Source organism: Pristiophorus japonicus, chromosome 4 (assembly GCF_044704955.1).
Source record: "Pristiophorus japonicus isolate sPriJap1 chromosome 4, sPriJap1.hap1, whole genome shotgun sequence".
NCBI lineage: Eukaryota > Metazoa > Chordata > Chondrichthyes > Pristiophoridae > Pristiophorus > Pristiophorus japonicus.
This window is the reverse complement of record NC_091980.1, coordinates 186,518,443-186,543,786: the sequence shown is the minus strand read 5'-3', so window position 1 is coordinate 186,543,786 and position 25,344 is coordinate 186,518,443. Positions and strand designations below refer to the sequence as shown.

Sequence of the window (25,344 nt, the reverse complement as noted above, 5' to 3'; positions counted from 1 at the left end):
TCCTCTGCTGAGTTCTAAATTTCTCCCAGTCTCCAGGTTCACTGCTATTTCTGGCCAATTTGTATGCCACTTCCTTGGCTTTAATACTATCCCTGATTTCCCTTGATAGCCACGGTTGAGCCACCTTCCCATTTTTATTTTTACGACAGACAGGAATGTACAATTGTTGTAGTTCATCCATGCGGTCTCTAAATGTCTGCCATTGCCCATCCACAGTCAACCCCTTAAGTATCATTCGCCAATCAATCCTATCCAATTCACGCCTCATACCTTCAAAGTTACCCTTCTTTAAGTTCTGGACCTTGGTCTCTGAATTAACTGTTTCATTCTCTATCCTAATGCAGAATTCCACCATATTATGGTCACTCTTCCCCAAGGGGCCTCGCACAACGGAATTGCTAATTAATCCTCTCTCATTACACAACACCAAGTCTAAGATGGCCTCCCCCCTAGTTGAGCAGTGAGCCCCCTCCTACATTCAACCCAGAGGTTCTGCAACCTTAAACTTTTCTTTGAATATTTTTCCAATTGGAATTTGACCCTGACTACTTGTAATGGTGAATGAAGAATTCTTCTACCACTGACATTTGTGGCAAAAAATGACAAGCCAAATTGACAGACCATTTAAATAAAGCCCATTTCAGGAGCCCAGGGTAACAAACACCCAGCAAGTGACTTATCTTCATTCCAGTTTGAGGACTGTAGTCTAATTTGAAACTGGAGCAGCCACTGAATTGAAACCAATTCTTTCTCTCCTGACTTGATGCCCTTGGCATATAAACTGTAAAGGGCAAAAGGATACAATACCTTTTGTCTTAAAGTTTTGAAGAATTGCTGGTAATCAAATGCACATCAGCAGCAATCCCTGAAGCATAAACCATGGCGGAGTACTTGCCCTTAAACCACTCCACTTCCAGCACAACATAGGAAGGAACAGGAGTAGGCCATTCAGCCCCTCGAGCATTCAGTTAGATTATGGCTGATCTGTACCTCAACTCCATTTACCACCTTTACTCCAAATCCTTTAATACCCTTACCTACAATATTCCTTTTGAAGACCCGTGCAGTTAGATCACTGGCTTTTAAATGCAAAAACAGCATATGCGCGCATTTTTGAATGGGCCACCCAACCCAATAAAGGAGCCAAGCGGCCCAAAAAAATTACAGGATACATTGCTTACTTAACAACTCTATCTATCTCAGTTTTGAATTTTTTAATTGGCCTAGCCTCAGCAGCTTTGTGAGAAACACAGTTCCAGATTTCCACTACCCTTTGGTGAAGAAGTGCTTTCTGACATCACCCCTGAACAGCTTAGCTCTAAATTTTAAGGTTATGCTCCCTTGTTCTGAATTACCCACCAGAGGAAATAGTTTCTCTCTATTCTGTCAAATTCTTTTAGTAATCATTAACTCCTCAATTAGATCTCCCCATTATCTTCTATACTCTAGGAAATACAAGCCTAGTCTGTACAACCTGTCTTCGTAATTTAACCCTTTTGGCCCCAGTATCATTCTGGTAAATCTGCACTCTCTCCAAGAGCAATATTTCCTTCCTGAGGTGCAGTGGCCAGAATTGAACGCAGTACTCCAGATGCAGTCAAACCAGAGCTTTATACAACTGTAGCATAACTTCCACCCCTTTTACACAGGAACATAAGAAATAGGAGCAGAAGTAGGCCATTTGGCCCCTGCAGCCTGCTCCACCATTTAATAAGATCATGGCTGATCTGATCATAGACTCAGTTCCACTTCCCTGCCCGCTTCCCATACCCTTTATTACCTTATCACTCAAAAAATCTGTATTTCCGCCTTAAGTATATTCAATGCCCCAGCCTCCACAGCTCTCTGGGGCAAAGAATTCCACAGATTTACAACCCTCTGAGAAGAAATTTCTCCTCATATATTTTAAATGAACGGCCCCTTATTCTGAGACTATGTCCCCTAGTTTTAGTTCCCCCCTATGAGTGGAAATATCTTCTGCATCCACCTTGCCGAACCCCCTCCATTATCTTATAAATTTCAATAAGATCACACCTCATTCTTCTGAACTTCCAACCTACTTAACCTATCTTCATAAGTCAACCCCCTCATCTCCGGAATCAACCTCGTGAACCTTCTCTGAACAGCCTCCAATGCAAGTATATCCTTCCTTAAATACGGAGACCAACACTGCACACAGTACTCTAGGTGTGGCCTTACCAATACCCTGTACGGTTTGAGCAGGACTTCTCTGCTTTTATACTCTATCCCCCTTGCAATAAAGGCCAACATTCCATTTGCCTTCGTAATTACTTGCTGTACCTGCCTACCAACTTTTTTGTGTTTAATGCACAAGGACCCCCAGGTCCCTCTGTATTGCAGCACTTTGCAATTTTTCTCCATTTTAAATTATAATTTGTTTTTCTATTTTTTTTCTGCCAATGTGAATAAACTCACATTTTCCCACATTATACTCCATCTGCCAAATTTGGCCCACTCATTTAGCCTGTTTATATCCCTTTGCTGATTTTTAGTGTACTCCTCACAATTTGCTTCCCCACCCATCTTTGTATCATCAGCAAACTTGGCTATATTATGTTCGGTCCTTTCATCCAAGTCATTAATATAGATTGTAAATAATTGAGGTCCCAGGATCGATCCCTGTGGCACTCCACTAGTTATTATTTACCAACTGGAAAATGACCCATTTATCCTGACTCTGTTTTCTGTGAGCCAATCCTCTATCCATGCTAATATGTTACCCCCAACCCCATGAATTTTTATCATGTGCAGTAACCTTTTATGTGGCGCCTTATCAAATGCCTTTTGGAAATCCAAATATACTGCATCCACTGGTTCCCCCTTATCCACCCTGCTTGTTGCATCCTCAAAGAACTCCAGCAAATTTGTCAAACGTGATTTCCTTTTCATAAAACCATGCTAACTCTGTTTGATTGAATTATGTTTTTCCAAATGTCATGCTACTGCTTCCTTAATAATGGACTCCAGCATTTTCCCAATGACAAATGTTAGGCTAGCTGGTCTATAGTTCCCTGCTTTCTGACTGCCTCCTTTTTTAAATAGGGGTGTTACATTTGCGGTTTTCCAATCCGCTGGGATCTCTGGAATCCAGAGAATTTTGGTAGCTTACAACAAATGCATCCACTACCTCTGAAGCCACTTCTTTTAAGACCCTAGGATTTAAGCCATTAAGTCCAAGGGACATGTCTACCTTTAGTCCCATTATTTTTACCAAGTACTGCTTTGTTAGTGATTGTATTAAATTACTCCCTCCCTATAGCCTCTTGACTATCTACTATTGGGATGTTTTTAGTATCTTAATATTTTCTACCGTGAAGACCGATACAAAATATTTGTTCACCGTCTCTACCATTTCCCTGTTTCCCATTATTAATTCCCCAGTCTCATTCTCTCGGGGACCAAGATTCATTTTAGCCACTCTTTTCCTTTTTATGTACCTGTAGAAATTCTTACTATTTTGTTTTTATATTTCGTGCTAGTTTACTTTCATAATCTATATTCCCCCTCTATTTTTTTAATTCTTTGCTGGCTTTTAAAAGTTTCCCAATCCTTTGGCCTCCCACTCGTCTTGGTCACAATTTGATACCCTCCCTTAATTCCTTAGTTAGCCACAGGTGCTTATCCATTCTCTTAGTCTTTCTTTCTCATTGCGATATATTTTTGTTATGAAATATCTCCTTAAATGTCTGCCACTGCTCAACAACCGTCCCATACTTTAATCTATTTTCCCAGTCCACTTTAGCCAACTCTGCCCTCATACCTTTGTAGTCTCCTTTATTTAAGCTTATGACAGTGGTTTGAGATCCAGCTTTCTCACCCTCCAACTGAATTTGAAATTCAACCATGTTATGGTCACTCATTCCTAATGAATCCTTTACTAAGGAGATCATTTATTAATCCTGTCTTATTACACAGTAACAGATCTAAGATAGCCTGCTCCCTGGTTGGTTCCGCAACGTACTGTTCAAGGAAACTATCCCGGATACACTTTATGAACTCTTCCTCAAGGCTACCCTGGCCAATTTGCTTTGTCCAATCAATATGAAGGTTAAAATCACTCATGATGATTGCCATTCCTTTGTTACAACCCCCCATTATTTATTGACTTATACTCCGTCCAACAGTATAGCTTATGTTAGGGGGCTTATAGACTACGCCCACCAGCGACTTTTTCCCCTTATTATTCCTTATCTCCACCCAAACTGATTCAACATCTTGATCTTCTGAACCAGTATCGTTTCTCACTAATGCACTGATCTCATCCTTTATTAACAGTGCTACCCCACCACCTTTTCATTTCTATCTGTCCTTCTGAATTGTCAAATACCCCTGAATATTTAGTTCCCAGCCTTGGTCACCTTGCAACCACATCTCTATCAGATCATACCCATTTGTGTCTATTTTGTTACGAATGCTACGTGTATTCAAATAAAGAGCTTTTCACTTTGTTTTTTAATCATTTTTTCCTGCTTTGACCCCACTTTCTGATTCACCTTTTATGTTTATACATTCTGTCCCTTCCTGTACGCTCTGGTTTTTATTTTCCCCAATGCTACCCTGTTCCTTCTCCTTATTCTTTGACTTTTTTAATTTTCGCTCACCTGAACCCTTTTGCATTCCAGCCCCCTTGAGATAAAGGTCAACATTCCTTTAACCTTTTAAAATTATTTTTTCTACATGTCCACTAGCTTTTAGACACGGACTCTTAAATCTCTCTGACCCTCCACAGTTCCTAGTTTTTTACCATTCAGAAAATACAATGATCGATCTATCTTGGGACCAAAGTGGATGAGCTCACACTTTCCCACATTGAAATCCTTCTGCCACAATTTTGACCACTCATTTAATCTATCAATGTCCCTGTGCAATTTTCTGCTCCCATCTACACTACTTACTGTGCCACCTAATTTAGAGCTATCAGCAAACATGAATATAGAACTCTCTTCCTTCATCTAAATCATAGATAAATATAGTGAAAAGTTGAGGCCCCAGTACAGATCCCTTGGGACAGCACCAGTCACACCCTGCCAATTGGATACATACCCTTTATCACTGTCTCCTACCTCATGACCAATTACACACCCTCAAGTGTATCTACTGATTTGGTACGAACTTGCAAGGAGTTGAAAATTTGTATTCTCTTTGGGGCCCAAGGAATTTAATGCTGTATCCGATGCTGCTCAGACTTGCAGTCCACTACTCCCGTAGGAGCAGTGCAACTTGGAGATTCTTCCATCAGTGGTCTTCTGTCCGACACAAACCCTAATGGCTGTTGAGATGCGACAGAAGAAAAGGATCCTCAAATTCTTTGCTGTCTGATGCCTACTAATGAAAGGGAAGAGATGGACAATGCTGACTGTGCCAAAGAGGTTGATGATTTTTTGTTTATATTTCCTTGTAAGGAAGCTTGTGCTCTGTGTTTGGTCTTCCATTTTTGTAGTGCACACTTGGGGCTTGCCTCATTCAATTTTCATTACTTGACGATTAGTAATATTTTCAGAACATCGATTATCAGACAGTTCAAGTCCAAGTCCACGCATAGTGGTAACTTTACTAGACTAGTAATCCAAAGGCCTGGACTAATAATCTGGAGATGTGATTTCAACTCCCACAATGCCGTCTGTGAATTTTGAATTTGTTAATTAAATAAATCTGGCATTAAAAGATAGTCAGTAATGGTGACCATGAAGCTATTGGATTGTCGTAAAAGCCCAACTGGTTCACAGATGTCCTTTAGGGAAGGAAGCATGACATTCTTACCCGGTTTGACCTATATGTGACTCCAGGCCCGCAGCAATGTAGCACTATGGCCGAGCAAGCCACTCGATTGTAGAAAATCTCTACAAAAAAAGTACAATAAGAATAACACCGGAGGGACCACTTGACATCGTCCTAGGTATCTGATTTGAACACGACAAAGGCACAGTTGACCCTGTAAAGTCCTACTCTATATTTCTAGGAACTTGTGCCAAAAAGGAAGCTGTCCCACAGACATGCTTTGTCCTTCAGGACTTGGCCAGCGTGGTCAGTAGTGGTGCTACCGAGCCACTCTTGATGGTGGAAGGGCATTGAAATCCCCACCCAGAGTACATTCCTGACATAGGTATTATTCTGCGAGAATGACTATCGACCAATATCTCCAACTCCTCCTCCACTATCCTGTCCCACCGGCAAGGCATACCCATCAGAAGTGAAGGCACCATGGAATCCAGTTGGGAGGGAGTGGCCCTGAATATCCTCACCATTGACTCCGGACACCATGAAATCTCATGGCATCAGGTCAAACATGAGCAAGGAAACCTTGTTGATCACCACCCACCCTCAGCTGATAAATCAGTGCTCCTCCATATTGAACACCACTTGGAAGAAACACTGAGGGTAGTAAGGGCACAGAATGTATTGTCGGTGGGAGACTTCAATGTCCATCATCAAGAGTGGCTTGGTAGCATCACTACTGACCGAGCTAGGAAGTCCTGAAGGACATAGCTACCAGATTGGGCTTGTGGTAAGTGGTGGAAGAACTAGCAAGAGGAAGAAACCTACTTGACCTTGTCCTCACCAATCTACCTGTCGCAAATGTATCTGTCCACGAGACAGTCCTTGTGGAGACGAAGTCCTGTCTTTGCACTGAGGACACCCTCCATCGTGTTGTGCAGCACTATCACTGTGCTCAATGGGATAGATTCAGAACAGATCTAGTAGCTCGGAACCGGGCTTCCATGAGGTACTGTGGGTCATCACCAGCAACAGAGTTGTATTCTATCACAATCTGTAACCTCATGACCTGGCATATTCCTCAATGTATGATCAAGCCAGGCAATGAACCGTGGTTCAATGAGGAGTGTAAAAGAGCGTGCCAGGAGTAGCACCAGCCTTGCCTGAAAATGGCATGCTAACCTGGTGAAGCTACAACACAGGAGTACAACATACCTGCTAAACAGCAGATGCAGCATGCTATAGATAGAGCTAAGCGATCCCACAACCAATGGATGAGATCAAAGCGCTGCAGTCCTGCCACATCCAGTTGTGAATGGTGGTGGACCATTAAACAACTGACAGGAGAAGGAGGCTCCATGAATGTCCCCATCCTCAACGGTGGCAGAGCCCAGCACACGAGTGCAAAAGACAAGGCTGAAGTGTTTGCAACCATCTTCAGCCAGATGTGCCGAGTGAATGATCCATCTCTGCCTCCTCCTGAGGTCCCCACCATCACAGATGGTCAGCCTTCAGCTAATTCAATTCACTCTACATGATATCAGGAAACAGGTGAATGCGCAGGATGCAGCAAAGACTTGTGCTCCAGAACTAGCCATGGCTCTAGCCAAGCTGTTCCTCTACAGCTTACAGCATTGGCATCTACCTGACAAAGTGGAAAATTATCCAAGTCTGCCCTGTCCATAAAAAGCAGGTCAAATCCAATCCAGCCAATTGCCACCCCAACAGTCAAATCTCAATCATCAGCAAAATGATGGAAGGTGTCATCAACAGTGCTATCAAATGGCACTTACTCACCAATAACCTGCTTACCGATACTATTTGGGTTCAGGCAGGACCAATCTGCTCCAGATCTCATTACAGCCTTGGCCCAAACATGGTCAAAAGAGCTGACATGGACACTGCCCTGAGGAACTCCTGCAGCAATGTCCTGGGGCTGAGATGATTGGCTTCCAACAACCACAACCATCTTTTGTGCTAGGTATGACTCCAGCCAGTGTAGAGTTTCCTCCAAGATTCCTCCTGATCCCCATTGACTTCAATTTTATTTGGGCTTCTTGATGCCACACTCCGTCAAATGTTGCCTTGATGTCAAAGGCAGTCACTCTCACCTCACCTCTGGAATTCAGCTCTTTTGTCCATGTTTGGACCAAGGCTGTAATGAGATTTGGAGCTGAGTGGTCCTGGCAGAACCCAAACTGAGCATCAATGAGCGGGTTATTGGTGAGTAAGTACCGCTTGATAGCACTGTTAACAACACCTTCCATCACTTTGCTGATGATTGAGAGTAAACTGATGGGGCGCTAATTGGCCGGATTGGATTTGTCCTGCTTTTTGTGGACAGGACATACCTGGGCAGTTTTCCACATTGGCGGGTAGATGCCAGCGTTGTAGCTGTAGTGGAACAGCTTGGCTAGAGGTGCGGCTAGTTCTCAAATACAAGTCTTTAGTTCTACAGCCGGCATATTGTCGGGGATCATAGTCTCTGCTGTATCCAGTGTGCACAACCATTCTTGATATCGGGTGGAGTGAATCGATTTTAGCTAAAGACTGGCTTCTGTGATGGTGGGGACCTCAGGAGGAGGCCGAGATGGATCTTCCTCTCGACACTTCAGACTGAAGGTGGTTGCAAACACTTCAGCCTTGTCTTTTGCACTCGCTTGCTGGACTCCACCATCCTTGTGGATTGGCATGTTCATAGGGCCTCCTCCTCCCGTCAGTTGTTTAATGGTCCACCGTCATTCGCGACTGGATTTGGCAGGACTGCAGAGCTTTGATCTCATCCGATGATTGTAGGATCACCTAGCTCTATCTATGGCATGCTGCATCCGCTGTACAGCTTTCCCAGGTTGGCACCTCATTTTTAGGTGCCTGGTGCTGCTCCTGGCAAGTTCTTCTACACTCCTCTTTGAATCAGGCTTGGTCGCCTGGCTTGATCTTAATGGTCAAGTGAGGGATATGCCGGGCCATGAAGTTATAGATTGTGGTGGAATGCAATTCTGCTGCTGCTGATGGTCCACAGTACCGTGTGGATGTCCAGTTTTGAACTGATAGATCTGTTTTGAATCTATCCCATTTCGCATGGCAGTAGTGCTGCAGAGCACGATGGAGGGTGTCCACAAGAACTGCGCGGTGGTCACTGCTACCAATGCTGTCACGGACAGATGCATCTGCAACAGGTAAATTGGTGAGGACGAGGTGAAGTAGGTTTTTCCCTCGTGTTGGTTCTCTGACCACTTGTTGCAAGCCCAGTCTGTGAGCTATGTCCTTCAGGACTCTGCCAGCTCAGACCGTAGTGGTGCTACTGAGCCACTCTTGGTGATCATCTCGTGAGGGGCATGCGGATGATGTGGCCCGCCCATCGGAGCTGATCGAGTGTGGGCAATGCTTCAATGCTGGGGATGTTGGCCTGAGGGAGAACACTAACGTTGATGCGCCTGACTTGCCAGTGGATTTGCAGGATCTTGCGGAGGCAGCGCTGATGGTACTTCTCCAGCGTTTTGAGGTGTCTGCTGTATATGGTCCACGTCTCTGAGCCATAAAGGAGGGCGGGTATCATTACTGCCCTGTAGGCCATAAGCTTGGTGCCAGATTTCCTCAGGTGACCGAAGGCTGCGCTGGCGTACTGAAGGTGGTGTTGGACCTCGTCATCAATGTCTGCTCTTGCTGACAGTCAGCTCCCGAGGTACGGAAAATGGTCCACGTTGTCCAAGGCCTCTTTGTGGATTTTGGTAATCGGGCGGCAGTGCTGAGTAGCAGGGACAGGTTGGTAGAGGACCTTTGTCTCACGGATGTTTAGCATAAGGCCCATGCTCTCATACTCCTCATACCTTTGTTGCAACCTCCTCATTTCTTGATTAATGCTCCATCCAACAATATAGCTATAGTTATGGGGCAAATGAACGACTACCATTTTTAGCCCCTTGTTATTTCTTATCGTCACCAACACTGATTCTACTTCCTGCTTTTCCTCAATACTATCTTTGTCATCCTTCATTATCAGGGCTACGCCACCCTTCCTTTTACATTTTTCTGTCTTTTCGCAACGTCAAGTACCCTGGAATATTTAGTTCCCAACCTTGGTCACCATGCAACCATGTGTCTGTAAAGGCTGTTCGTTCAAACCCATTTTATTATTATTCTAGGAAAGACTTGTGTGTTCGGGACCTAATGACTGGGAGGTGAGGATCAGAAATTTGGGGTTCTGGCTGTTAAAACGAAGTATTCTCCGTGCAAGGCTGGGAATTTTTGGGGAGGTTTGTTGGAAAATAGGAAATGACCCCCTTTCCTCCATGTAGTTATTTCCAAAATTGTGGTCACTGGTGTAAAATATATATATTAAAGCCTTGAATATAGTTAAACCCTGATTGAAAGATGAGCTCGCTGCCTTGTCAGACTGGGTGCCTATCCATTGTTTTAAAACAAAGAACAACAGAATCAATTTTAATTCTGACTAAAAAGAATTTAACAATATATACAGACTTACAGGACAAAAAAATCTCCTTTCATCACTGAAACCAGCAACCATATTGTTTGTTAAAATGGGGGCTATACTCTATTTTAGAAGGATTATCTTTGGATTAACAATTTAGAGGGATATTTAAGCAACATTTTGAGCTCTTGGAGCAGCAGAGTATACAATATGTATCTGCTTTCTTGCATCATTCACGATAAGTATGCTTTTTCTTATAAACGTGTGACTTAAACTATGGCAGAGGAAAGACTGGTTGAATTAAAAGTTTTTGGTCTACTTTAGACCCATGCTGCCTTTTTGATTTGTGTTTTGGGGAGGGTGGAAGAGCAGAGAATTTTCACAGAAAGCAAAACTAGTACTATACTGATTGGCCACATTATGCACCCAGCGTTAGAACGACCTGTGTTTATAGTACAGATTGACAGTCTTCTATTGTTTGTGAGTGTAGTATGCTTGATTAAATTTCCATACTTTTCTGCCTAGCCAAGAGTTCTGTTTCCATAGAGTATATGAGAGAATTGTTTCCTTGGAACTTTTCCAGCAGAATATTCTAATAGATTGCCATAGTTCAGCAAAGATTGCCATAGTTAAGCAAAGATTGCCATAGTTAAGCAATTCTAGTAAACAAGGGAGGAGAACAAATTAAGAATAAATATAACCACTGGTTTTTTTTGTGTTTTGAGTTTTAAAGTTGGTGCTAAAAATGTACAAATTAGTAAACTAATTTTTATGTTTATGAATGCACAACATGTTTTTGTAAAGTTGTCATTGCTTATTGATGAGCCAGTAGTGGAGGAAACAAAATTGGTGAAAAAAATTATACAGGAAATTTTAATTGAGGAAAACAAGAGTTTGCATCTCAATTCTTAGATTTTTGTGTGTGTTTTTGTACTAATCATAGAAAATGTCACCAGTTTCAAAATGGTTATCTAGTGCCATGACTTAAAGCATGTGGCATTTAGTAAGACCTCCTAGTAAGTAATGGAAGCCCTACACAATGAGATCCTGATTGTAGCCTGGAGGATGGGGAAAGCAGGAATATTTAAAAATTGAGACTTTTGTGAGCAATAGAGGTTCAAGTGACTAGAAAGGTCAGAACTGGATGGCTTTCTTTTAGTTTGGTTTCTGAATTTTATTAAAATAGGCTTCCTTGTTTCTAAAATTACACTCAACACACGTTTTTAAATCTTCTTGCGGTCATCCTTGAGCAATTTGCTTTTTTTAAACTGTAAAACATCTGACTTTGGCCCTACTGTGCAATTGCATCAGTGAGCCAAATGTATCAGTTTCTGTAGAACAATGCTGTCAAGGAAGGGAAGTTGGCTGGGCAAAGGAGTTAAGGCAAACGTTCAGCTGGAACTCCCCTTGCAACTTTTCATCAAAAATTGCAGGTCAGCTAAGAAACTGGGCATTTATTTTTGTTGGTGTTGGGTGGAAATGCTGCTTTTACAGCCAACTGGACATACCGTATTATTGCTATGAATAAAACTAACCCCCCCCCCCCCCCCCCCACTCTCAATCTCACTACACCCTACCAGTCACACACCACGCACTATTCCAGACTCCATGAAGGTCAACTGAGATTGGAAATGGAAAAATTCATCGAGACAGTTCTTGTGGGATACTTATGGAACATCATGTATAATACTTGATGCTTTGGGTCACTTTTAACGTGTCATCTCATGCTCTATAATAAGCTTTACAACCACGGATGTTCACCGATAGATAACCTAGTGAATATCTGCTAGTAGATGAAGATTATTTTCAAATATCGAGTTCCCTGCGCAGAATAGCAGGTGCATTCCACTTAGGAAGTGTACTAATTAGAGAAAAATATATCTTGCATCCAGAAATCTTTGTGATTGTTGTGTAGCCTATTTGTTTTTGTTTCTTAGCAGACATTAACTTAAGATCGAATTTCTGTTCCTAATCTGGTTTTGTATTGGGATTCTAGTCTTTTAAATAGGTTTTGAATCATGCCAAAGCTAATAATTGGCAGGATTGGTGTTGGGAGTGGGGGCAGACAGTGAGGCTAGAGAAATTGAGAAACATTTACGATTTTGGCACATGGAGCAAAATAATGATATAAGGCAGCCAGGAAGCTCCAGCAGTACAATTCTGGACTCCTTTGGTTTGAATCCAAGTGTGAAAGAGTAGACTTGACTGGTATTTGAACTGCTTTATCTCTTAATTGTGTTTCACTAGCTCTCAGCCAGTGTGCTATATTTCTGAATTTGAGGATAATGTGACTACTTACCCTACCAGATGAACTTTTATTTAATCTGTATAAATCAATTGGTCATGGTATGAAAAACACTATTGCTCAACACTGCTATTCACTTGCCTTACTCGGGATTGACTTTTCTATAGTAACATTGGTTGCATGTCTGAAGCAGATGGGTTTATAGTGGGTCTCTACATAAACATATGTGCTCTAATAATCAGAATTTCTACAGGTGGATCATTTGCTAGGATTTTTTTTGTAACCCCCTGTGTTCTTCTTGTAGCTCCTTGCTCCGTTATGGAGGAAAACTTCCCATGCAGAGTGCCATGAGTGTCCGCTTCAATAGTAGTGGGACCCAGTTGTTGGCACTGCGACGTCGCCTGCCTCCAGTGTTATATGACATTCACTCGCCACAGTCTGTGTTTGAGTTTGATAACCAAGGATATTTCAATTCCTGCACTATGAAGAGCTGTTGCTTTGCAGGAGACCACGATCAAGTAAGTGAAAACCATTTAAAAGAAATGACTAGAAAAGTAGCTTTTAGCTACTTATATTTCCATCTATTGGGGTCTGTAAGACCTTAAGAGTGAGTTGATAGCTCAACATTGCATGAAATTGTTTGTACAATTGTTTAATCAAGTTATATGTCCTCATTTAAAGTTGGCTGTAGTGTTGCTACATCAATGTATGCCGTTGTGGAGAAAATATCGCCTTCCTCAGAATAATATGTTGAACAGCATAAGCAGTTGTGTGCAGAAATGTCACTTGTAAAAAAAACATCTTTACTGTAAATGGAAAAAGTAGGATTTGGAAGCTTTCCAGAGCAGTGTTTCCTATTTGCACATGTCAGACATATTTCTCATGCATTTAAACAGCAAACTATTCTGTTGACCTTATTCAGTGTGGAGGTATGTTTGGAATGTCTGGTGGACTTGTTGGATTTTTATTTCCCTATATAGTGACAGTGTTGCATTTATGGATGAGGTCATGGACTCTCAATTTAGTTAAGTATCTTTAATAAAGTAGATTTCTGAGTGTCACTGTACAGTGTCTGTCAAAGTATTTTGGCCCTCTGAGTGAATGGGAGTAAAACAAAAAAATCCGCTTTTAATTAAGTATTCTTTGATAAAAGTTGAGCAGTAAATTAATCTTTATATAACAAGGTGGGTATATGGGATTAGGACTACTGCTCATGCTAAGAGTTGGCAGCAGAAAGTTATTCTGCTGACTGTGCATCACTTGGTATTTGGGCAAAGCAGATCACTCAGCATGCAAACTTCAATGTACATATAGAGCTCTGTTCACTGGCGTTGGAATGTTGGTGAAAATTTGCATTTCAGTACAAGTGTGCTATTCCCTCTCTGGATTGTTACCTGAGTCAGGCACAAATTGGCAGAGGACAAGCAGATCAGAGAGTTAAATACGTGGCTCAGAGTGGAAGGAAGGGGTTGTGATTCATGGGGCACTGGCACCAGTACTGGGGAAAGAGGGAGCTGTTCCGTGGAATTGTCTCCATTTAAACCGGGCTGGGACTAGTGTTCTGGTGAATCGAATAACTAGGGCTGAAGATGGGGCTTTAAAGTAAAAAGAGAGGGGAGGAGTCAGGTGAGGGTAAGTTTAAAAATCTAAATAGAAAAGTCATGGCAATGAAGCAGTGTGGCGAGTTGGGTAAAGATAAGCAGAGTGTGATAGGAAGGGACAGAGAGTTTAACAGTAATAGTGCATCAGTGAATAAGGTGAAAGCAGGGAATAATAGTTAAAAAGTTAAAATTAAAGGCTCTTTATCTGAATGCATGAAGCATTCATAACAAGATAGATGAATTAGTGCCACAACTAGAGATAAATGGCTTTGATCTAATAGCCATTATAGAGACGTGGTTGCAAGGTGACCAAGATTGGAAACTAAATATTCTAGGGTACTTGACATTTGAAAAAGACCGGCAGAATGGAAAGGGGTGGGGGGGGGCGGTGGCCTGAGAATAAAGGATGACATAAGGACAGTAGTGAGAGAGATTCTTGGCTTGGAAGATCAGGAAGTAGAATCGGTATTCGTGGAGACAAGAAATAACATGGGGCAGAAAACACTGGTGGGAGCAGTAGCTGCACTGTTGGAGCAAAGTATTGATCAACAAATAATAGGAGCTTATAACAAAGGTAATACAATAATCGTGGGGGACTTTAATCTTCTTATAGATTGGGCAAATCAAATTGGCAAAGGTAGTCTGGAGAACGAGTTCATTGAATGCATTCGAGACAGTTTCTTAACAATACGTCATGGAACCAATCATGGAATAGCAATTTTAGATCTTGTATTGTGTAATGAGACAGGGTTAATTAGTTATTTCATAGTAAAGGATACTTGGGGAAGAGTGATCATAATATGATAGAATTTCACATTGGATTTGAAAATAAAAGACAAGTACGAAATGAGAGTTTTAAACTTAAATAAAGCCAATTACATAGGGGCGAGTTGGCGAAGGTAGATTGGGAAATTAGATTAAAAGGTATGTTGGTAGATAAGCAGCGACAAACATTTAAAGAAATATTCCAAAATTCTCAAGGAATATACATTCCATTGAGAAATAGAAATTCCAAGGGTAAAGTGATCCATCCATGGCTACCTAAAGAAGTTAAGGACAGTATTAGATTAAACGAAGAGACTTATAATGTTACAAAGAAGGGTAATACGCCTGTGGAATGGGAGAGTTTTAGAAACCAACAAAGGATGACCAAAATATTGATAAAGACAGAGAAAGAGAATATGAGAGTAAACTAGCAATAAAAAACAGATTGCAAGAGCTTCAACCAGTATGTAAAAAGGAAGACTAGTGAAAGTAAATGTGGATCCCTTAGAGGCTGAGACAGGGGAAATTATAATAAGGAATAAGGACATGGCAGAGACTTTAAAAAAATATTTTGTATCTGTTTTCTCAGTAGAAGGTACCAGAGAAACAAGGAGCTAAGAGTGAGGAACTTAAAGTAATAATCAGTAGAGAAAAAATACTTGAGAAAATATGTCTTTGAATCAGTCCTTGAATGTGTTTTCGCCTGCCAAATCTGTGCCCTCTAATCAGGTTTTTGGCTCTGCCACAGTACTGAAATGGCCCTTCTCAAAGTCACAAATTACATTCTATGTGATTCTGGTAAACTATCGCTTTCCCCCCTCCTCGACATATCTGAAGCCTTCTACACAGTTGACCACACCATCCTCCTCAAAACCTCTCTTCCGTCGTCCAGCTGGGTCGAACGGCCCTTGCCTGGTTCCATTTATGTCTATCGAATCCTAGTCAGAGAGTCACTTGCCATGGCTTCTCTTCCCACTCCCGCACCATTACCTCGGGAGTACCCCCAAGGATCTATCCTTTGGCCCAGTTCTATTTCTCATCGACAAGCTGCCCCTCAGTGATAGATATCATCCAAAAACACAAGATCAGGTGCCTCATGTTTACTGACGACATTCGGCTCTATCTCTCCATCACCTCTCTGGACCTCTCCACTGTCTGTGATTTGTCACACTGCTTGTCAGACATCCAATATTGGATGAACAGAAATTTCCTCCAACTATTGGGAACACTGAAGCTATTATCTTTTGTGTCCACCATAAACTCCATTCCCTGACCACCGTTTCCATCCCTGGCAACAGTCTGAAGCTGAGCCAGACCGTTCACAAACTTGGCATTGTGTTTCACCCTGAGTTAAACTACCGACCACATATCCACTCCATCATCAATACTACCTACTTCTATCTTTGTAACGTCGCCTGACTCCGACCCTGCCTCAGCTCATCTGCTGCTGACACCTTCATCCATGCCTTTGTCACCTCTAGATTTGACTCTTCCAATGCTTTCCTGGCCGGCCTCTCATCTTCCACCTTAAATCACCACGTACTCCTCCCAAATTCTGCTGTCCATATCTTATCTCGTACCAAATCCCGTTCACCCATTACCCCTGTGCTTGCTCCCGGTCTGACAACACAATTTTAAAATCCTCATCCTTATTTTCAAATCCCTCCATGGCCACGCCCTTCCCTATCTCTGTAACCTCCTGCGCTCCTTCAATTCTGGCCTCTTGCGCATCCCCAGTTTTAATCGCTCCACTGTTGGCGGCCATGCCTTCAGCTGCTTAGGCCCGAAGCTCTAAATTCCCTCCCTAAGCCCCTCTGTCTCTTTTAAGATGCTCCTTAAAACCTACTTCAATTAACTTTTGGCCATCTGTCCTGATATCTTTCTGTGGCTCAGTGTCAAAAAGGTTTTTGTTGATAATGCTCTTGTGAAGCACCTTGGGACATTTTGCTACGTTAAAGGCACTCTATAAATGCAAGTTGTTGTTAATGAAACTGGTGGTCATTCAGAGTATCTATAGATGTCAAGACCAGAGGGGGTAATTAATAGTATTAACATTCTGGCAATATTGTGGTGGGGCCGTCACTTCACGCTCCTGTTGCTATAGATGCAGGTACTGTATCACAGGGGTGCCCCCGGCTGAGCTACTCATGAAAAGGACACTTAAAACCAGACTCTCGCTGGTTCGCCCCAACCTGCATGATCAAGTAGAGAGCAGGCGGCAGCAACAAAATGTAAACGATGGTCGCGCCACTGTGTTACGGGAAATTGATCCGAATGACCCTGTGTAAGTGGTAAACTATGGACATGGTCCCAAGTGGATCGCGGGCAGGGTGATAGCTAAAGAAGCGAGTAGGGTGTTTGTAGTCAAACTAGACAATGGACAAATTTGCAGAAAGCACCTGGACCAAACAAGGCTGCAGTTCACAGACTGCCCTGAACAACGCACAGCAGACACCACCTTTTTCAAGCCCACGACACACACCCAAAGGATCAACGACACCGCCGGACCAGGAAATCGAACCAATCACACCCAACAGCTCAGCAAGGCCAGGCTCACCCTGCAGGGCCAACAATACGCCAGCCCAGCGAGGGCACAGTCAACACACCAGAACAGACATTTGTACCGAGGCAGGCCACCAGGGAAAGAAAGGCTCCCGACCGCCTCACCTTGTAAATAGTTTTCATTTTGACTTTGGCAGGGAGTGCTGTTGTGTATCTGAAAGGCATGCACTCCCATGTTCCACCACCAGGGAGCACATCCCCTGAAGTCCCAAGGGATCCCAGCATCTCTTGGGGGCACTGTATATAAGCCGGACCCTAAGGCCTGTTACTCACTCTGGAGTGTCTTAATAAAGACTGAGGCCACTGTTACTTTAACCTCTCTGTGTGCAGTCTCATCTGTGTTAGGAACACAACAGTTCCCATTCTAAAATTCAGTACAAGTGCAGTCCCGAGCAGGTCAGCAGTCCTGTTTCAATTGTGCATATTCAATTTCCTCATATTTCTGGGATTCCATTTTTTTGTAAGCTCTACCAAAATTTAAATGGAGGGGTAAGGCAGCAAAGTAATAGAAAGATGTCTTAATTGTTGTTGAAAAGTAAAACTCAAAAGTTATGCATAATGTTTCTTTGCAATTTTCCCTTAATTATTTTCAATAGTTTGACATTGGATTTTGAAAAGGGCACTATGAGGGTGAGACTCTCCAAGTCCCAATGGATAGGAAGGATTTTTGGGTCATCTTAGTTGTGGCACACTGGGTCACATCTCCTTACAGTAACTGCCTTGGTTATATTTATATAGTTTGAAAGTAAAACCTGCCATTTGAGAACTGCATTGATTCAGGATATTGCAACTTTGTATTTGGATCCTTTCTTCCTTCTCTTTCTCCCACCCCACCCCCAACACCATTGTTGAAAATAACGGATTTCTCCTGTGGACCATTCTTCCAGGTAGGTCGTCAGGCTGGGGATTATTGTACAATTGTCAGAAGTGTGCTCTGTGATGGATGCTAATCATTGGTAGAAAAGTATTCCATTTTCAAAGATATAGTGGTAAGAGATTAATGACTTTGAAGTGTTTTCTTCTGTGATTTTAAAGGAAAATAAATATTGCAACAATTATAAATGTCTTTCATGTTTCTAAACTCTGCTTTTGAAAAGGTCACTTGTAGTCTCAGCTAAATGAGAACGTGCTACATCACTGATAAATTTTAGTTTCTGTGCCCTCTTTTTTTTTTTTCTTTCCCCAAGCACTTCCAGACTTGATTTATAGGAGCAAATGATCCTTTCCAAGAGATGGTCATTTTATAATATTTGGTTGCTTCCTAATGGTGTATTAAATCAAAAGCCTTTTGACCAAGTGACTATACATCATTCACGTGTTCCTCTTGACTATTTGGTAGTGAAATTGAGCTCTTGAGAGTATATCTCATGAAATCTTTAATTGGCCTGAATTTGCAGTCAACGGTGAAGCTAAGGAGTACACCGCCAGCATTGCAAGTAAATCCGCAACTTGAGCAATCCTCCCTGCGAGAACGTCCTTTAAAACACTGCATAGCTCCGCGCAGTGTACTCCCCAAGAGCGCACTATTGTGCATATGTGAACCTGGGATCAGGTGGGGTGGTCCTTTTTACTTCCTGATTCTTGGCCTACAAGCTACAGCTGAGCCCTTAAGTGTGAAGTGACAAGAGAAGGGATTCACTCTTATAGGGCAAGAATGGAAATGAAACCACGAGATAACTAGATTATTATTAATATTGAAGGTGGGCTTCTTTCCTTTCTCTGCTTTAAATTTTTTGAGCGGAAATCCTTGCTTTATAAAATAACAGTAACAAAAGACAAAACGAATATTTTAAATTCCATCCTAATTTCAAGAGTTGTAAATTTTCACATCTGAATTGCATATAATTCCATTCATATATATTTAAGACAGTTTTGAAACTAATTTGAGCCCGGATCTTTAAAAGCTGACCCATTACAAAGGTGTCCCTAAATCAATTGAATGATAATCTATTTATCTGCTTGATTGAGCCGAGGGATTACAGATGATTTTTTTTTTTAAAAACAGTGATTCAGAGATAACCTGAAAGCAATAAATGTTTGCAAAGTCCAGCTTCACAGCGGTCCTTTTCCCTGCATGAATCTGAAATTCCTCATTTCAATTTAATTCCATCCTTACAACCATGAGCACAGCACAATGGCACGCTCTTTTAAACATGATGAAGAAAAGGTCCGCTTGTCAACTGCTATAGATGCAACCATTTAAAAAAATGAGTTTTGCGTGATTTTTAATTGATGTCTATCACCGACGAAAAAGTGAAAATATAGGTGAGCCAATATGCAATATGCTTACCATTTTTGGCAATTTACAAATTAAAATTAAATCGAACATATGCTCCTGGGACACTCCGCGCAGACACATGTCAAGGCCCGTGTATCCCAGGGGCATCTGCAGTTCGCAAGCACCTCTGGGATCACGTGGGCCGACCCAACCAATGAAATAAGGGGATCCCATTCATGTTTATCGGGATACCTTATGTCGGAAACCCCAAAAGCATGAATGAGGATCTCATAACAAATACATTTTTTTAAATTACGTATTTAAAATTAATTACAATATAATTAAACATTTACAACAAAAAATTTTGAAAAATAAATGTAAATGTTTTAAAGGGGCTAGAAATAACTACCTTATTACATGTGTTGTAGTTATTAAATGAAAAAAATGTTTTTAAATGTTTTTGAAAACTATTACACTGGTGCTTTTACGAGGTATAAGAATTTTACGAGGTATAAGAATTTCACGGGCATTCGCTGGGCAGAAGTTGGGTAAATAGCCCAACTCTCCGCCCGTGGATGCCCTTTTCCCGGAGATGCGGATAATCTAGAGAATTCTTGACCAATCCGTTCCGGGTTTTAGTGCATGCGCAGCGCATGCCTAAACCAGGAACTTGCGTGGCCCCTACGGAGCGTACGCACCTCATACTTGCCCTTAGCGGCCGCAAATTACGGCCCATTGAAGATTTAAGGGGTTCAGTGATATAGCAGTAGGTGCAATATTGTGATTTAGTCACTAGAGGGTGTAGCATCTCAGCAAATTTCAACAATGATTAATTAAGATTTGTGTCTCGTATTTTAATTTTCCTCATCACTAGTTTTTTCTTGACTTACATCATGCTTAGACAAATAAGTAAATTATTTTGTCTTCATCCGATGCATTCAATTTTTGCTAAATTAATCATTTTAATCTTTAATTCTTAAGTTTTTCTTTTCTGATTGGATTACGCATTTACTGTGTTCGTACACAGGATTTCAAAAGTGTACATAGTTGAAGATAGTTTAGGATAAAGCCTACTTAAAGAACTTTTCCTTGGAAAAAATGTTCCTTTATAAAAAATCTTGCAAGAAGTTGCACAACTAAAAATGTGTGGATTTGCTTAAGCTGATTTTATTATTTTCACATTCCCAAAAAAAGCCTGATACTGTTTTTGAGAAATTAAGTCTCTGGTTTAGCCAAATACTAGATTTCTAATAATGGTGAACTGTAATTTCCTGTTGCTTTTAAAGCCCCATCTTTAAAGTAAAGAATATTGTGAAATTCTGTTGCAGTATTAGTGCCCTGTAATGTATAAGAAATTGTGAAGAAGCTCCTTGTGAAATGCAGTGCTGCAAACTTCATAATATAACATATTGCCAGATACTTATTAAGCTGTCTGTTGTTTAATTATTTATATTGAACTTTTTATATTTATATATGTACAGTATATATATTTTAAGTGAAGATCTTCTTTACCTTCTCTGAACAGCAGCAAAATGAACACGCTATGGGGTCAATTTTCCTCAAAGCTGTTTTTTGGCGTATTTGAAGAGTTACGCACGTTTTTTGGGGGCCCAATACACCAAAAAAAAATTATTCAAGTTTCCCCGTTTGAATTCTTCATTTTGGCACTGCCAAGCCTGTTGTTTAATTTTGGGGGTGGAACCCAAGATCTGCATCAAAAAATCGGGTTGCCATGGTAACCAGGGACACAATGCAGGCTGAGGGTGGAAAGTGAAACATAAAAGCCAGCTCACAGCAATCTGCACAAGCACATTAAACATTGCAGCAACTTACCTCCATTAAATTATTAGTGTGATGACAAAAGTCTACCCCGCCCGCGCTCCCCCTCCAGATGCCGGTGCCGGACCTTGCTCCTATTTCCACCCCCCCCCCCCCCACTCCTTCCCGGTCCCTGCACCTATCCCAGGCCGAATAGCCTCCTGGTCCCTGCACCTATCTCTGGTTGAACTGCCTTCTCCTCTAACTATGCCCGAAAGGCTTCTGCCCCCACTCTCACCCCCTCTCTGCTGTTGCTGTCCAGGCCCTGGAAAGGTATCTGCTGCGCTGATTTACTTACCTGCGCTGATTTTCTTAACTCACCAGAAGGTTTTTCCAGTGATGCCACATACGCCGTCCTAAGAAGAATTGGAGTAAATCGGAGCTGGCCAAACTTGCATCAATGGCCAGAATTGGCACGGGTGGCAGGTTATGCCCCCTATCACACACAAAAAAGAACCTAAAAATTTGTAACTAATTGAGTTATGCTGGCGCATATTGATTGGGGAAGCATATTTTTAACTTAGTCAAAAAAAGCGGCACATGCCAAAAAAACGCCGCAAATCACTGGGGAAAATTGAGCCCTATATAACTGTCCAGTGGTAATCTCCATAGTACACTGCAATGAATTGCCAAACATATAAAACTGCACTTCCCTTTGCCACGAATATGCAAGTATTATTATTTTAAACCCATTGTAATCTTGTCTGGTATGTTTAAACTATCAAACCTACCCTGAAAATTGAGCAAGTTTATCCAGTATAGCCGGACCAGACAGACCCAAAGACCTCTGGTTCAATTCCCAGTCTGTACTGAGTTAGCAACAGCTGCTTTCAGTGCTACTGATATAGGGAGGTAAAAAGCACCCAAAGTTCCTACTCCTGATCACTAACAATCCTTGAGGGATGTACATGTGTGTTTTGAAAGTCTGTCAAGGACAGGATGGTTATGACCATGACCCCATCTATTTTTCCCCCCCTCCCTCCCAGCCTCCCTGGATTGTAGCCTACCACCATGCACTGTCAAAGCTTGCAAATGAATAATGACCACTGGCCTATTGTACTGGAGAATGGCCAGCACTTGTTGGACAGTACCTCAGTAAGAGGATGATGCCTTCGGGTGAGATGGGGAGAAAAAATTACACATGTCCAATTTCTCAAGGATGAGATCGAACAGGCTGATCGAACAGGCTGAAGTGCCTTCTTCATCCAAACCTATCTTATGATTTTCATATGTCATCAACCATATTTGGAGCACATACTCATTTCACAGAAGCAGACCTTGCATTCTGTGTTCCATCTTGAACAGTTGAGAATCCTTGATTGTTGTAGAGATCTGCACACTCCTTGGAAAGCCAGCATCAAACTGCATCGTTATCTTTAGTTTGTGGTCATGCATACCATCTGAATGTCAAAGAAGCAGAAATCCTTTCAGTTAATGAAGGGAGTGAGGCACTGCCTGCAGCTTCATAAATGACAATGGAAGAGCAGCCAATGCTACTTTACTCGGAATTGTCAGCTAGTTGCTGGATCGCCTGCGCTTTTTCCACTCACCATCTGTTGTTTAGGTCACGAGTTTTTCATAGGACCTCGGCCTTCAGTTGTCTGTAGAGCTGCTTTCTTTCACTCAAATTGTGGTGTTGTTTCCAGTTCAAAAATGCCTTGCGTTTGAGGTTTATTAGTTTCTGGATCTTCTGGTCATTCTCATCGAACCAGTCTTGAAGTTTTCTGGTAGAGTAACCAAGAGTCTCTTCACAAGTGCTAATTATGGTGGTCCTGAGGACACTCTGTGGCTCCGGTTCATTGGAAGTCGTCAGGTTTGCTGTGAGGTGTTGGGTGAATAGGGCTTTCTTTGCAGGGTCTTTGAGTGCTTCATCATTGTTTTTTTGTAGAAGCATTTCTGTTGCCCCGCTGTTTAGAGGCTACGTTGATGGAGATAACAGAGCGGATTAGGCGGTGGTCAGTCCAGCACTCGTCAGCTCCTGACATGGCGTGAGTGATGCGGACGTCCTTGCAGTCCCCCGCTCGGACGGTGACGTAGTCTAGCGGATGCCAGTACCTGGAACGAGAACTGAAGGGTGAAATTGTTCAACCTCCGTCGCCTCCAGTCCAGATCCAAGGTTGTTCCAACCTCTGTCATTGAATTACAGTCTGCAGACGACGCTTGTGTTTGCGCACACTCGGAGGCTGAACTCCAAACCATTGTTGACACCTTCACTAAAGCGTATGAGAGTCTGGGCCACACAGTACTGCTCCCCATTATCAAGATCCATGATAAGACCTTGGACAAGGTGGACCACTTCCCATACCTTGGGAGCCTACTATCAGCAAGGGCAGACATTGATGACAAAGTCCGTCACCGCCTTCAGTGTGCCATTGCAGCCTTCGGTCGCCTGAGGAAGAGAGTGATTGAAGACCAGGATCTCAAACCCGCCACCAAGTTCATGGTCTACAGAGCAATAGTGATACCTGCCCTCATGCTTCAGAGATATGGACAATGTACAGTAGGCACCTCAAAGCACTGGAAAAGTACCACCAACCCTGCCTCTGCAAATTCATTGGCAGGATAGACAAACCAACGTCAGCGTTCTCTCTCAGGCCAACATCCCCAGCATTGAGGCATTGACCATACTCGATCAGATCCGATGGACGGGGCCATATTGTCCGTATGCCCGATACTAGACTCTGGGGGAATGCCTAAGACGACTCCGGAATGCTGCAGGACTGGTAAAATTGGGCCTGCTTCCTCTGATGCTCTTGAACTTGTATGCTGATGCATCACAGAAGAGGGATTCTGTAACCTCAATGATGCAATGTTGAACTGCATACTGATTTGTGTGATGGCCCCTATTGATGCTTGGAAGCACCCAGTAATGCAGAGGTTGATTGCGGAAGTCATTTTCACTTCCACTGAGAATACTGTTCAGATGGCTGCAGGATCAGAATTTTAGATACAGCACTGCATAATCCCAGTACAGCATAGAAGGAGGCCAATCGGCCCATCAAGTCTGTGCCGGGTCTTTGAAAGATCAATCCAGTTTGTCCCCCTCCCTGGCTCTTTCCCTACATCCTAGGGTTTTGAAAGAGGTGGCTATAGAGATCATGGATGCATTGGTTGTCGTCATGTTATAGTTTTTTGAGGTTGTAACTAGCAGAATAGATAAGAGGGAACTAGTGGATATGGTGTATTTGGATTTTCAGAAGGCATTCGATAATGTGTCATACAAGAGGTTATTAAACAAAATTAGGGCTCATGGGATGGGGGTAATTTAAGGATTGGTTAATGGACAGAAAAGAGAGGAATAAACAAGTATTTTTTGGGTTGGAAGGCTGATGGTAGTGGGGTACTGCAATTATTTGGATGAGGGGACCAAATGTAATGTATCCAAGTTTGCTGATGATACAAAGCTTGGTGGGAATGTAAGGTATGAGCAGGATGCAAAGAGGCTTCAAGGGGATATAGACAAGCTAAGTGAGTGGGCAAGAACATGGCAAATGGAATATAATGTGGAGAAATGTGAAGTTATCCACTTTGGTAGTTTTGAGTGCAAATAAGGTTCATCAGACTGATTCCTGGGATGGGAGGATTGTCTTATGAGGAGAGATTGAGTAGACTAGGACTATAGTCTCTAGTGTTTACAAGAATGAGAGGTGATCTCATTGAAGCATACAACATTTTTTGCAGGGCTTGACAGGGTAGATGCAGGGAGGATGTTTCCTTTGGCTGGGAGTCTAGAACCAGGGGTCACAGTCTCAGAATAAGTGGTCAGCCATTGAGGTAGTGAGGACTGAGATGAGGAGAAATTTCTTCACTCAAAGGGTGGTGAATCTTTGGAATTATTTACCCCAAAGGGCTGTGGATGCTCAGTTGTTGTTCAAGACTGGAATCAATAGATTTTTGGATATTAAGGGAATCAAGGGATATGGAAATAGTGCAGGAAAGTGGAGTTGAAGTAAAAGATCAGTCATGA

At 42.2% G+C, this 25,344-nt stretch overlaps 1 protein-coding gene across 1 annotated transcript in view; it reads left to right on the top strand.

Moving 5' to 3' along the window:
• Nucleotides 1-25,344, top strand: part of dcaf5 (ddb1 and cul4 associated factor 5) — a 146,074-nt gene that overhangs the window by 65,053 nt on the left and 55,677 nt on the right. Inside the window, exon 6 of the mRNA XM_070878922.1 lies at nucleotides 12,718-12,931. Coding sequence (XP_070735023.1) covers nucleotides 12,718-12,931 — 214 coding nt within the window. The remainder of the gene's footprint in view (nucleotides 1-12,717; nucleotides 12,932-25,344) is intronic.